The sequence below is a fragment of the Artibeus jamaicensis genome, unplaced genomic scaffold (assembly GCF_021234435.1).
Source record: "Artibeus jamaicensis isolate MK-2021 breed Jamaican fruit bat unplaced genomic scaffold, CSHL_Jam_final contig_1127, whole genome shotgun sequence".
Lineage (NCBI taxonomy): Eukaryota > Metazoa > Chordata > Mammalia > Chiroptera > Phyllostomidae > Artibeus > Artibeus jamaicensis.
In genome coordinates, this window is record NW_026521219.1 from 4,122,873 (window position 1) to 4,135,260 (window position 12,388).

A 12,388-nucleotide genomic window follows, 5' to 3' on the forward strand; every position below is an offset into this window, starting at 1 on the left:
TAGTCTGCTGTCCATCTCTGTGCCTACCTTAATATCCTAAATATTATTTTATGTACTGTATCTGACGGAGCAACCTCTTCGTTATTGTACTTTCGGATTTTCTCCTGTACATTTTGATTTCTAGAGGAGCTTTAGAACCAGAATGTCAAATTCCATCAAGAATCCTGTTGAGATTTTAATTGGGATTAACTTGCAGAATATTGACAGCATCATCATAACCCGCACTTGCCTGAAGGGATGCTCCGTGCTCTGTGTGCTTTGTACAGATGCTTTATAAACATAATTTCATATACTCCTTGGGGTGACACAGCAGGTGGGTTTATTACTCTCATTATCCAGTGAGGGAATTGAGGTTTAGAGAAGTAATTTACCCAAAGTCACTGGATTAGTGAATTGCTAAGTCAATTTTTTTTATCCTCACCCGAGCACATACTTACTGATTTTAGGGAGAGAGAGGAATAGAGGGAGGGAGAGAAACATTGATCAGTTGCCTTATATACACCCCAACTTGGGGACCAAACCCACAACCCAGGCACGTGTCCCAACTGGGAATTGAACCCATGACCTTTCAGTTTACTGCACGACACTCCAACCAACCGAGACACACCAGCCAGGGCTAAGCCAAACTTTCAATTGCAATTTGACTCTACCATATTGCTTTTTAACAGCTATTCATATTTGTCTTTTAAACCGTCAATACTTTAAGTGAGCTGGGTATGTTTCATGAAGAAAAAGGCTGAATTTCTTGTTTTTCATTGACTGAGTGTGGAAGAAGATTGCCACGAGTCCCTGGGTGGGACATTAGGGACCGTGGTCACTGGAATGAGTAAGAGAACAGCAAAAAACCAGGATGGTCTGATAAAGACATAGGTCTGAGGTGACTGGCACTGAGGCAGTGTCGGTGTGATTGGAAGCTCAGAATGGGAAGGGCAGGACGGGCTCACTCAGAAGTCTTGTGAGGGCAGAGTCCTGGTGTGGATCTTCTCTGGGTGTCGCAGGACGTGGGGAAGGATTAGAAACACTCGTGTTCTCTGTGTGTTCAGAAGGCAACCTACTTCCTGAAGTATGACTCATGACTAGAAGACCAATTATATCCCAACTTTTCCTTCTTGCAAAGAAAGAGTTTCTGTTAACCTTTCTGTCAGAAGGGAACATTGATTAAACATATGGTAGCGCATCTATAGAATGGACTACCATGTAATCATCATAAATGATGCTACAGAAAATATTTCGTGATATGTGTAAAAAGACTGACCACAAAACAAAAAGCCAGGCTGATTCCATTTTGCTTTAGAAAATTCTATATAAACATTTTACATAAACATGCCCACCAAAAGATAATAGCAGATAAGGTAGGTGACTGTTATCTTTTTTCTCATGATTTTCTATATTTTTCCAATTTTCTTATGGTGAAAGCTATTGTGTCTGCAAGTAGGGGAAAGCCCAGTGTCTCACACACATGAACTGATAGAGGTAGCAGAGCAGGTGGTATTCTCCCTTAAACCTGATGCAGCTTCTTTTTTTCTTTCCTTGTTAGTCTTCATGAAATGTAGAAAGGCTTAAAGCAGTGGCCTCCAAGGGTGGCTTTTGCACCAGCGGTATCAGCCTTCCCAGTGCCTACTCAGCCCTCTGAGTCAGGAACAGGGTCTAGCAGAGCCTGGCGTGTGTGGCTTAGCGAGTCCTCCTCCAGGAGATGCTGGCACCACTGCGGTTTGAGAACCACGGCTTTACGGGACCATATGAATGGGATAGGTTTCTCAGAATTATGAATGACACATACTCGGGTCTCTAAAGCGAGTGTGCTTGACCTACCTGCACGGAGCTCCCTCTCCCTGGATGGCCTCACATTCTTCTCCGGGGGTACAGAGGCCCAGTTCCTCCTGGTGGTCCGGGTGCCCTGGTCTGCAGCGACACTCTGCTTCCTCAGTCCTCTCATTCTTTACACACTGGGCAAACTTGCCACAGGCCAGGAATTTGCAGGCATCTGCTTGATCAGCTGTAAGAGATGGGGCAGATGCTAATAAATGCACGGAGGCCCAAGCAGTGGAACTGGTAGATGTCAAAGGCAAGAGACCATCTCTATTTGCTGTCTCCCCATTTTGAAGTAGGCTGTGCAGCAGTGGCAACAGACGAGTGAAAAGAGAACCACATGTCTCTGTCTTTGACAAATAAGTTTATAGGCACAGGCAATAACATATTTAGCTTCAAATATAATCACACATGAACTTTGTGGTGTATCAGCATCGCCTAGAGGCCTTGTTAAGGCGCAGATTCCTGGCCCCATCCCCAGCGTTTCTGATGCAAGAGGTTTGGGATGGGGACTGAGAATGCAGGTTTCTGAGGAGGCCCCAAGTGGTGCTAATGCCTCTGCTCTGGACAGCACATCTTGACAACCACTGCGCGAGAGAACTGGTGTTTCGTTGGTTATAATCTTTAAGGTAAGTATTTTATGCAGAGATCAGCTGTAAATGTATATACTTAAGATCAGCTATACCTTATAAGATAGTAGTCATTTATGTGGACAATTTTTTGAACTCGGGGATAATTGTCAAATGAAAAAAAGTATCTTTCTCTTAGTCTCTTATGATAATCCCTAAGGCCCTGATGTTAGACATTCTTTTTGGGGGGAATAATTGTTTTTCCTCAATGCAAATTCAACTAGACCTCTAGTCTGGGGTGTTTGTTTGTTTGTTTTTGTCACTAATTTTTCTCTTTCACTCTATTCCTAATTCTGTACAATTGTCTCCAATTCTTTGTAAAGTGGATTACAACTCGAGAGCATCTCAGATGATTTAGTGCGGGGATGCTTGTGGCCTCCGCCGGCCTTTCTCCGTCTTTCTGAAGCTGAGCACACTGAGCCTCAGGCAAAGGGCCCAAGCGTCCCCTGCTGATGGCAGAGCCGGAGTCGGGTGGGGCCCTGAGACGATTGTTCTCTGTTCTGGGTGGGTTTCCTGTTGGACCACATGGGCCGTTTGTCATAAATGGCCTTGCACATTATGTGCAAGCAAGGCAACCATGTATACAGCTGTTCTTCCAAGAAGCCTGTGGAAAGGTACGGAATACTGCAATACAAGAAGCCCAGTACCTTGTCTAGCATAAGAGCCCTCAATAAGAGCTCTAAATATAGGTTAGAGAAGAGACCACCATGGGGGAGAATGTTGGAACTGAGTCAAGTGGGTTGCATTTGTGTACGCAAAGACTACAGAAAGTGTTTAAACTGGACCCAGAGGTGAGAAAGCAACAGTCAGGAGCTGGTGGAGCCCGAGAAGCCTGGTTTGGAAGGAGCAGAGACTCTGGGTGAAAGGAAGGGAACTGAGACTGGAGAAGAAGTCAGAGCCAGACTCAGGTCTTGATCGCTGGGCTAAGAAACTTGGACTTACAAGCAGGAGGGTGCCGCAGTGGATTTCCGGGCAAGGGAGGGGTACGATCAGTACTGTGCTTTAGAAAATATATAAATAGAACTTAGAATTGTCAAAGTTGGGATAATTTCAGTGATCATCTGGTCCAGTATTTCCCAAGGGGGAACATTTGCAGAACTACAGTTCAGCAGGAATCAGTAAGTTTTTTTATACTACAAAGATGTTTCGTAGCTGAATGAGGATTTTTTTCTCCCTCTCCCACTGCCAGCCTCCGACCTTGCCCCTTTCTCTTTTTGCTTTTAAACTTCTTTTTTTTTAATTAATTTTTTTTAAATTGATTATGCTGTTACAGTTGTTCTATTCCCCCCTTCATTCCCCTCCACCCTGCCCCCCCATCCCCACCATTACCCCCCTTTAGTTTATGTCCATGTGTCTCAAGTCCTTTAGGTTCTATATTTCCCATGCAATTCTTGCCCCCCCCATCTATTTTCTATCTACTGTCTATGCTACTTATTTTCTGTACCTTCTCCCCCCATCTCCTTCTCCCACTCCCCTGTTGCTAACCCTTCTTGAGATCTTCATTTCTATGTTTCCACTCCTGATCTAGCTGTTCTTTTAGTTTGCTTTCATTTTAGCTGTGGTTGTTAATAACTGTGAGCTTGTTGTTCTTTCACTGTTCATGTTTCTTTAACTTCTTTTTCTTAGATAAGTCCCTTTAACATTTCATATAATAAGGGCTTGGTGATGATGAACTCCTTGAATTTGATCTTATCTGAGAAGCACCTTATCTGTCCTTCCATTCTAAATGAAAGTTTTGCTGGATAGAGCAATCTTGGTTGTAGGTCTTTAGATTTCATGACTTGGAATATCTCTTTCCAGCCCCTTCTTGCCTGTAAGGTCTCTTTTGAGAAATCAGCTGACAGTCTGATGGGGACTCCTTTGTATGTGACTGTCCCCTTAGCTCTTGCTGCTTCTAGGATTCTCTCCTTCATTTTAATCTTGGCTAATGTAATTATGATATGCCTTGGTGTGTTTCTTCTTGAGTCCAACTTTTTTGGTACTCTCTGAGCTTCTTGGATTTCTTGGAAGTCTATTTCCTTTGCCAGATTGGGGAAATTTTCTTTTATTATTTGTTCAAATAATTTTTCCACTGGTGGTTGTGTCTTTCCCCCTTCTGGTACCCCTATAATTCGGATATTGGAGCGTTTAAAGATGTCCTGGAGGTTCCTAAGACTCTCCTCATTTTTTTGAATTCTTGCTCCTTGACTCTTTTCTGTTTGGCCATTATTTGCTTTCTTCTGGTCCACTCCACTGATTTGAGTCCCAGTTTCCTTTTCATTTCTATGGGTTTCCTGTGGAATTCCATTCATTTCCCTTAGTTTAGCCTTCATATGTTTCTCTAATTTGTGGCTATAATCAACCAGATCTGTGAGGATCCTGATGACCAGTGTTTTAAACTGTGCGTCTGAGAGTTTTGCTATTTCTTCGTCGCTTAGATTTATCTCTGGGGCTTTGAGGTCTTCCTGCGACATTTTTGGTCTGTTCTGGCCCTTTAAATGTGAGAAGCGGCGCCTTGGACTCCCAGGTCGCTGGGTTGTGACGCTGTATGTGGGGGCGTGGTCAGAGCGGGGAAATGGCGGCCCCCTCTACTGCCGCACGCCATGGGGACCACCGGGCCCGGTCCAAGCGCCCACTCCCTCGCCTGTCCGCTCGCCCGCAGACAGGCAACCGCAGTCAACACGCAGCACCACCTCCCCACTGTCTCCTCAGCAGTCGCTCACCCGGTGGGTTGCTCGGTTGCTCGCTAGGTCCAATCCTGCATTTGGAACCCGTGCGTCTGGATTCGCGTGTCTGGATTCCGCGCCTGGGTCCATCCGACCGGAGTCCTCCTGTGCAACCCCTCACGAGACGCCGGTTTCGCCCCTTACTGGTCGGGCTGTAGAATTTGTTGTTAACAGACTTCCAAAAAGTTCAATTTTCCGTGTTCTGGTTGTGTTTTCTGATGCTAATATTTAGTTGTCCCTAAACTTGGATGTGTGAGAAGGCACGGCACATCCACCTATACCTCCATCTTGGCGGAAGTCCTGCTTTTAAACTTCTTAGGGTCATTTAAGACACTAATATCTATTGTGAATCTTCAATCAAAGAATGTAGCTGCTTTGCCAAATTTACTGACCACAGAAGCTCTGTAAATAGGTCTTGGGGGAACATCTAATAGGGGGAGAATTTCAAGGAACCTTCAAATTCACTGCCCCAGCCCAACAGCTCCTTGTGGTGGAAGAAGCAGGAGCAAGAGATGTGAGAGATCAGCCCAAGCTGAAGGCAGGAGCTGGTGCTGGAAGACATATATTGGATTTCTCAGCAGGGTAGACCTGTTAGAAGTCGATGGGAAGTTGTATTTCTCTGCAGGTCAAGGGTACTTGAAGGACAACCAGGCCTGGCTAACATGAACTGGTTTTCCGTGCCTCACAGTTCCTAAAGCCAGCCGTGTTACGGCATCCCTGTCACTGTCTGGGACCCGGATAACCCAGGTGATTCAGGCTCCAGTTCCCTCTGCAGTGCAGACAGGTACAGGGTCCAGCACAAATGACGCCCCCTTTTTTATTACAAAACCTCCTGTTACAAAATTGTAAACATGTGATTTTGTAACATAACAATAATATCACATATCACACTCAAGCACACCATGTAACATTTTAGGTGAAACGTTCAAATCAAAACTCTAAATGATTACACCCGTATCATTACCCTGTCAATCACACTCAAGCAGGCGTTGCTTCTGCTGGAGCCCGCATTGACAGGTAGAGCCACCGGGATGCGCGGGTCCTGCCGTACTGACGACCAATCGGAGATGTGCGATAATCAAGTGAGTTTCCCCTTTAAAAAGGTTGCTGTTTCACCATAATTTCTTTCAGCCCATCTAGGCGTGGTCTACGCACCAGCAAAGCTGAACAAAACACAGTAAAGTTTGGAGAAATGACTTTACCCAAATCTGAGGACCCTGAGTCAGGTAGAGTTTATTGATTATTTGCTTTTCCCATGTTATTTACTAAAGACTCATCTACAGACAAGAAGTAGGAGACTTAAGGCCACTGGGCTTAGTTTTCTTTTGCTGGGTATCCTTCTAGGAACTCAGATTCATTTATTCAATGAATATCAATTTGGCCTTTCAAAATCTTCAACAAACTAGTTGCTTTCGATTTTTTTATCCATATATAAGATTTTAAATTTTAGGTAAAATTTTAGAGCTAGAAGGTGTTTCAGAGACCTTCTTGAATAATTTGCTCGCTTCACAGAGAAGGAAGCTGAAACTCAGTGGAGCGCAGCCAAGATCAGGCTGCTCAGCTCCCCCTGCCACCCCGCCCCCTGCTGACGGTGTGAGGAGTCACAGGGCAGCAAAGAACCCCCAGGGGAAGCTCTTGGACCAGAGCCTGTAAAGGTAATTGCAGTTCATTAGAATCGTAACAGAAGAGACCCTATTTACAGCAATTTGTGACGCAAATTGTACTACTTACACTTTCACACCTTAAAAGATATTTCTCTTAGGCATGTTGATGACCTTTGTGCTCTCTTAGCTTACTCTGAATAATACCTGTAACTGTGGGCTTCAGGCAAAGGCTGAGGCAGGATGTGCGCTGAGCCCGGGAGGAAGCGCTGTGTCAGAGCAGAGAGTGGCTTTGCAGCCCGCCAACGTTTAACCAGTGGAAATTCCCTAAGGAAGCTTTCCCGAAGTTTTCATTTCCTTTCTTTGTCATCCCCAAAGACACCTCCCCTTGGAATGATGGACACCTTCGTGTGTAGGCCACACGACCACTTGCCTCTGCCTGAACACATCCCCAGGAATTCACACAAAACACATTGGGCTGAACTTCCCGCTCTCTGCTCTTGATTTGATCAATATTACTAATGTAAACATTATGTAGCAACAACCTAAAACGCGCTGTTCTGAACATGGTCTGTATCTTGGAAAGTGGAAAGATGAGGAGATGTGAGAGCAACAGTCTGTTAGAGAACAATTGGATGCCATTTTCTAGGAACATATTTTCAAGTTATAGTCAAGTTGTATGTGGATTTGAGGAGGTGCAGTCCTCATGACTGGTGTATAGACTAGTCTATAATTTCCCTAGCCTTCTGGATTTGCTTAAATCCTCTTTCAGTAGATTTTTCTCTGTGGGCACTATAAAAAGGTTTCTCTGTGGGCCTGTACCACACCCACCAAACACCTCATATGGTTAGGGGCAGGCATGCTCTGGGCTTACTGTAATTGCTTACTGACAAAATCACATAACTTTCCCCCCTTAACCCATCTTCTATGGATCAATTTGACAATCTCTCCGGAGCAACATCCCAGGGCATTTGGCCTGGGAGAGTCCAGTGGTGTCAGTAGCTGTTCGTTTGCAAGTGGTGGGAAAACTCTGGGTCCATCCTGCAGCCAGAGGCCCTGGCTCAGTCTTCAGCTTCTCTTGGAATTCTGGTCGTAGTCACAGCATCAGTGTCATTCCTTTTCAGGCCTTGTCCCTGGTGTCATCATCCTGGGGTCATCCTGGTGTCAGGGGTCATCATCCTGAACCTTCACCAGGAGCACAATGACAACTATTTATACATTAGTCCCCCCTTTTCTGAGGGGAATATGTTCCAAGACCCGCAGTGGATGCCTGAAACCTCGGATAGTACTGAACTTTACATGTACTACGTTTTTTCCTATACATACCTATGATAAAGTATAATTTATAAATTAGTCACAGGAAGAAATTAACAATAGTAACTAATAACAAAATGGAATAGTTACAACAATATATTTTAATACGAGTTTGTGAATGTGGCCTCTAATCACCAATGTGGTAATGAAGACAGTGATGAAGAGGCTGAAGGGCGGGGGCGTGTGTGGCATGGACACTGGACGAAAGGATGACTCTCGTCCTGGGACGGCGTGAGATGTCATCACACTACTCAGGAAGGTGCAGATTTAAAACAGGAATTGTTTATTTCTGAACCACAGTTGACTATGGGTAACTGAAACCACAGGAAGGGAAACTGTGAGTAAGGGGGCTACTGTGTGAACAGGGAGTTCACATTTATTGAAGGTCATTTTAGGTTGGGTACTGCGCTTGACACTTTAAACAAGTCTTTGCTAATATTCACCAAGTAGATATTGCTAACCTCGTTTTCATAGGTGAGAAAATTAAAGCCCATGGTAGCTAGTAAGGGTAACTGTTTACAATGTTTGGCTTTTGACATCATTCTTGTAGCTTCAAATAGGTTTCCAGGAGACAATTTAGGGTTCTAAGGGGCTAACAGCAGGTAAGGGACAACGAGGCCCAGCCACTGCCGGCATCTCCCCTCTCATCAGTTATGCACCAGATTTCCACACTTGCCTTTGAAACAAAGACTCTCCTATAGGAGACCGTTCTGCATGATGTGGGCCCAGCTCCCATTCAGATGCACAGGACCCACACCCATGGTGAGTTTTTTAGGTGGGCAGTGAGGCCTGCAATGTACCTAGGCTGCTTTGAGACTTGCTTTTGCCAAAACTCCCTCAGCCTGAATTGAGGCAGCAGTGCTTACTGCAACTGCAACTTCCTAAAGTCTGGGCTAAACCTCCCCATTATGGAATGTAACCGGTTCAACCACTTTTCCCTTTGCATTTGCAAATATCCTTCTTCTGTGATGTGATGTGCAGCATTGGCTCCTTTGTTTACTGTAAAAGGTAACCACCTAAAGCAAACCTGCACATAGTAAATGAGGACCATCATGTAATGTGCCCAGAAAAGCAATAAAGGCTTGTCAAAGCAAGGGCCAAGGCTTTTTCTGCTCTTGAGAGAGAAGCCGTGCCGTTCCTTTTCCTCCTCAGTTGTCTGCGTGAATGTCTGGTGACCCATCCACAATGTGGTGGACCCCACAAGCCAGGGTCTGCATCACTCTCCCAACTAAACAAAAGCTCAGAACTGTTGTCTGCCACCACTCCGTCATGAGGCAGAGTGTTTCCTTGTAGAAAGTGGCTCCACATTTGTTTCTGTTGTTCAACTGTGACATCGATAAACATGGCCTGAAGTTAGAGAGCTTGGGGGTTGGAAGTATTTATATCCTTCTGAGATTTCCAATGTAAGCACATTTTCTGTATCAGTTTCTCCCTGGGATTTGCTTATATAGTGTCTTCTGTAAGCATTTCACAGGTCCTTAAAAGTATTCCCAATTGGCTGACCGAGGAAAGATGTATGTATGTCTCTTAGCTGTCTATCAGATAATCAAAAAAATTCAAATGATGTTTCCTACCTGCAATTTACAGTTAAAGTTTGAAGGTGTGGTACTGCTCATCAAGTAGTTCATGAACTCAGGGAGGTCATGGGTCCCTGATGGTGTAGGACTATCTTTTTCCAGTCTCCTGTTTCTGGTCCCAAGTGCACTCAAGCTGTCAGGCCTGCAAATAAGGCTTCTGGGGCTCCGAAGCCTGCGCTTACCAACTCTGCTTCTCTAGACCTGCCCTGCTCTCTTGCCCATCCTCGAGGCTGTGTATTGATTGCTTTTCTGCCCTTTTATCATTCTTTCTCATTTCTTCATCATTCTTTATCCTTTCATCATCTCCTACGCAACACTTTTATGTTGGCCAGGGAGTGAAGCATCTCCCTTGACTAGTCATGATCTAGAGCAGGCGTCAGCCCACTTTCCTGCCAACCAGGCCTCCCTTGCACTGACCTGGGCTGTGGACCCACTGGGTCTTTGTGGAATGATTTATTTCATTTCAAGGTAATAAAACCTAGTGTGCACTAGATGGCGCTCAATAGCAAAAAAAAGTCGGAATAGAGAGATTCAGGGGATAAAATTTTAAGAGTCTGAATTGTTTCCGTCTGCTTAAAAACCACTGTAAGGTGTGCTTTGGCGAGGGGAAGCGAGTTCTGGAAAGAACTCTCTCGGTGGCAGGAGCAGCTCCAGGGGACAGCTGTCAGAAGCATTACATCTTGCGTGTCTACGGGGGAGATGAGGGCTGGTTGATTGGGGAGTGTTGGAAATTCCTGGATCATATTTTATTTCCATTTCAAAAAGGCAGAGCTAAGGCTCTGGGGTTCCCGGGCAGGCTGACCCGCTGTCCCACGGTGCCGGGATTGAGTGAACAGGTTTCCTGCGAGTCAGCTCCAGGACAAAGCCTGTCGCGTGCTCCCTTCTGCCCACTTTTGGGGATGTGGCCTCGCCGTCCCCTCCCGCACTTCTTAAATCAGGCTCCTCGGATGCAGTTCTGCCCGTGGAGAGTAGGGGCAGAGTCATTCCTTCGCCCGGGGGAATCAGGGCGCGGGACTCCCAGCCTTAGCCCACCATACTTTTAGGTGCTCACCAGCAAGTTTTAAATTCTTTAAAATCAGAAGAAAAAATGTTATAATCTAGACAAACTAGATTATATTTGTCTCTATACCGACACGGTCATAAAATAAAAATTTAAATATTTTTATTAACGTATTAATGAAGGCAAATGGTCCCAGAGCCCTGGAAATCCTAAGGCAGCCTTGGTCAGCTCCCTCCTCCATCAATATCAATATCACTTCAATACACTGCCTGGTGTTTAGCTTAGCAGTTTGAATAAATATTGTCCTCTCCTGGATATCATGTGAGATGTAAAGCAGGGACCTCACATTTCCCAGAGGCCCGATGGCCTCATTTTCCCAAACCCTGAGAAAATTCTGGGATTTGGCTGCAGCCACAAGGGGAGTCAACCACTCATCCCTGCTGTTAACACTGAGGCCTCCAGGACAGTGCCCTGGGCTGGAGGGCCGCTTTCCAGCAATTGGTGGTGGACTTGGGAATGTAGGTGAGCATCTTTAGGTCTCATTTTCCCTTATAACATGGGGCATTTCAACCACTGATAGGGATTCAACCACTGGAGGGATTCGCTGATATCCTGCCTGTTCAAGAGTAAATCCCCCATTCCAGGCCTTGCACCAGAACAAGGAGTGCAAGGGTGTTAGCTGGACAGGCTGGCTGGCGCGCACCTCCAAACTGCTGAGGCAATGCAGTGATTAAAACAACTTTTTAAAAGATCTACATTTAAGTTAGTTTCATCGTTTTATGCAGTTTTCTCATGAGCCAAATGTTTGTATGTGGCTTATTGCTGGAGGGTAGGATTAGAGGGAGAATAATTATTTGGTGATAAATAGCACACAGCATGGCACCATGATTAGAGATTAATACACATTTGTGGAATTGAAAAACTTATTAATGGAAATTCTTTCTAGTTTAAAAGGGCATGTGATGTCTGCAACTTGGGGTTCCATTTCAATCCTCCACCATTCTCGAGAACCACCGCCAGAAACTGTTCAGTGGGCTCTCAGTCACGCTTTCTTACGTAAGTGGGTGTGTGAATGCTCATAAAGCCCTGGACGGGACTCTAAAGAATTATCTCCACTCTCAGTCATTGGATTGTATCTGTCAAACAGGTATTTGGGGTGCACTAGCTTTAGGGCTCATTTCTCTCAGGGTCAGCCGTGCAAAGGACAGAGCACTTTGACAGAAGAGGCTGTGGGAGGTGGCCCTGCACCTGGGCTGAGGCCCAGTTTGTGCGAGGGTGTGTGTTAAGGGGCTGTGTGAAGGGCTCCAGCAGCGTCTAATGGAAGCACCAGAGGGTGTTTTGGGTGTGGGATGAGGTCGCAGGTTGAAACTTGGGAGAGCGGAGAAGGGTAATCCATAAGCACAACTGGTATCCATAAGTAAACAGCTATTATCAGAAGATGCTCAGTGATGGCCAAGGAGGTGCAGGGCAGCAGTGGTGTAACCCAGGCGCCAGGGCCAGAGACAGAGGAGATGGGGTGGGAGGAAGGAGAGGGCAGAGGTTGGGGAGAGTCTCCAGGAGAAGTCCCTGTGGCTGCCCCAGCTGGGCAGGGGCACTCCCAGCAGAGCCAGCCGTGGTTATCAACGGGATATTGGGAAGTTCGGGACTTCTATTTCTGCGAGTGAAGTTGGGTTTTTTTGAGGGGGTCATTCTTACAATATGATGAACTATTATAGGAAATTGTCCTTGGTGAAATGTAGAACCTGATCATTTA

At 45.5% G+C, this 12,388-nt stretch overlaps 1 protein-coding gene across 1 annotated transcript in view; it reads right to left on the bottom strand.

Moving 5' to 3' along the window:
* Nucleotides 1–12,388, bottom strand: part of IMPG1 (interphotoreceptor matrix proteoglycan 1) — a 118,335-nt gene that overhangs the window by 6,637 nt on the left and 99,310 nt on the right. Inside the window, exon 15 of the mRNA XM_037132991.2 lies at nucleotides 1,813–1,996. Within this exon, the coding sequence (XP_036988886.2) occupies nucleotides 1,813–1,996 (184 nt within the window). The remainder of the gene's footprint in view (nucleotides 1–1,812; nucleotides 1,997–12,388) is intronic.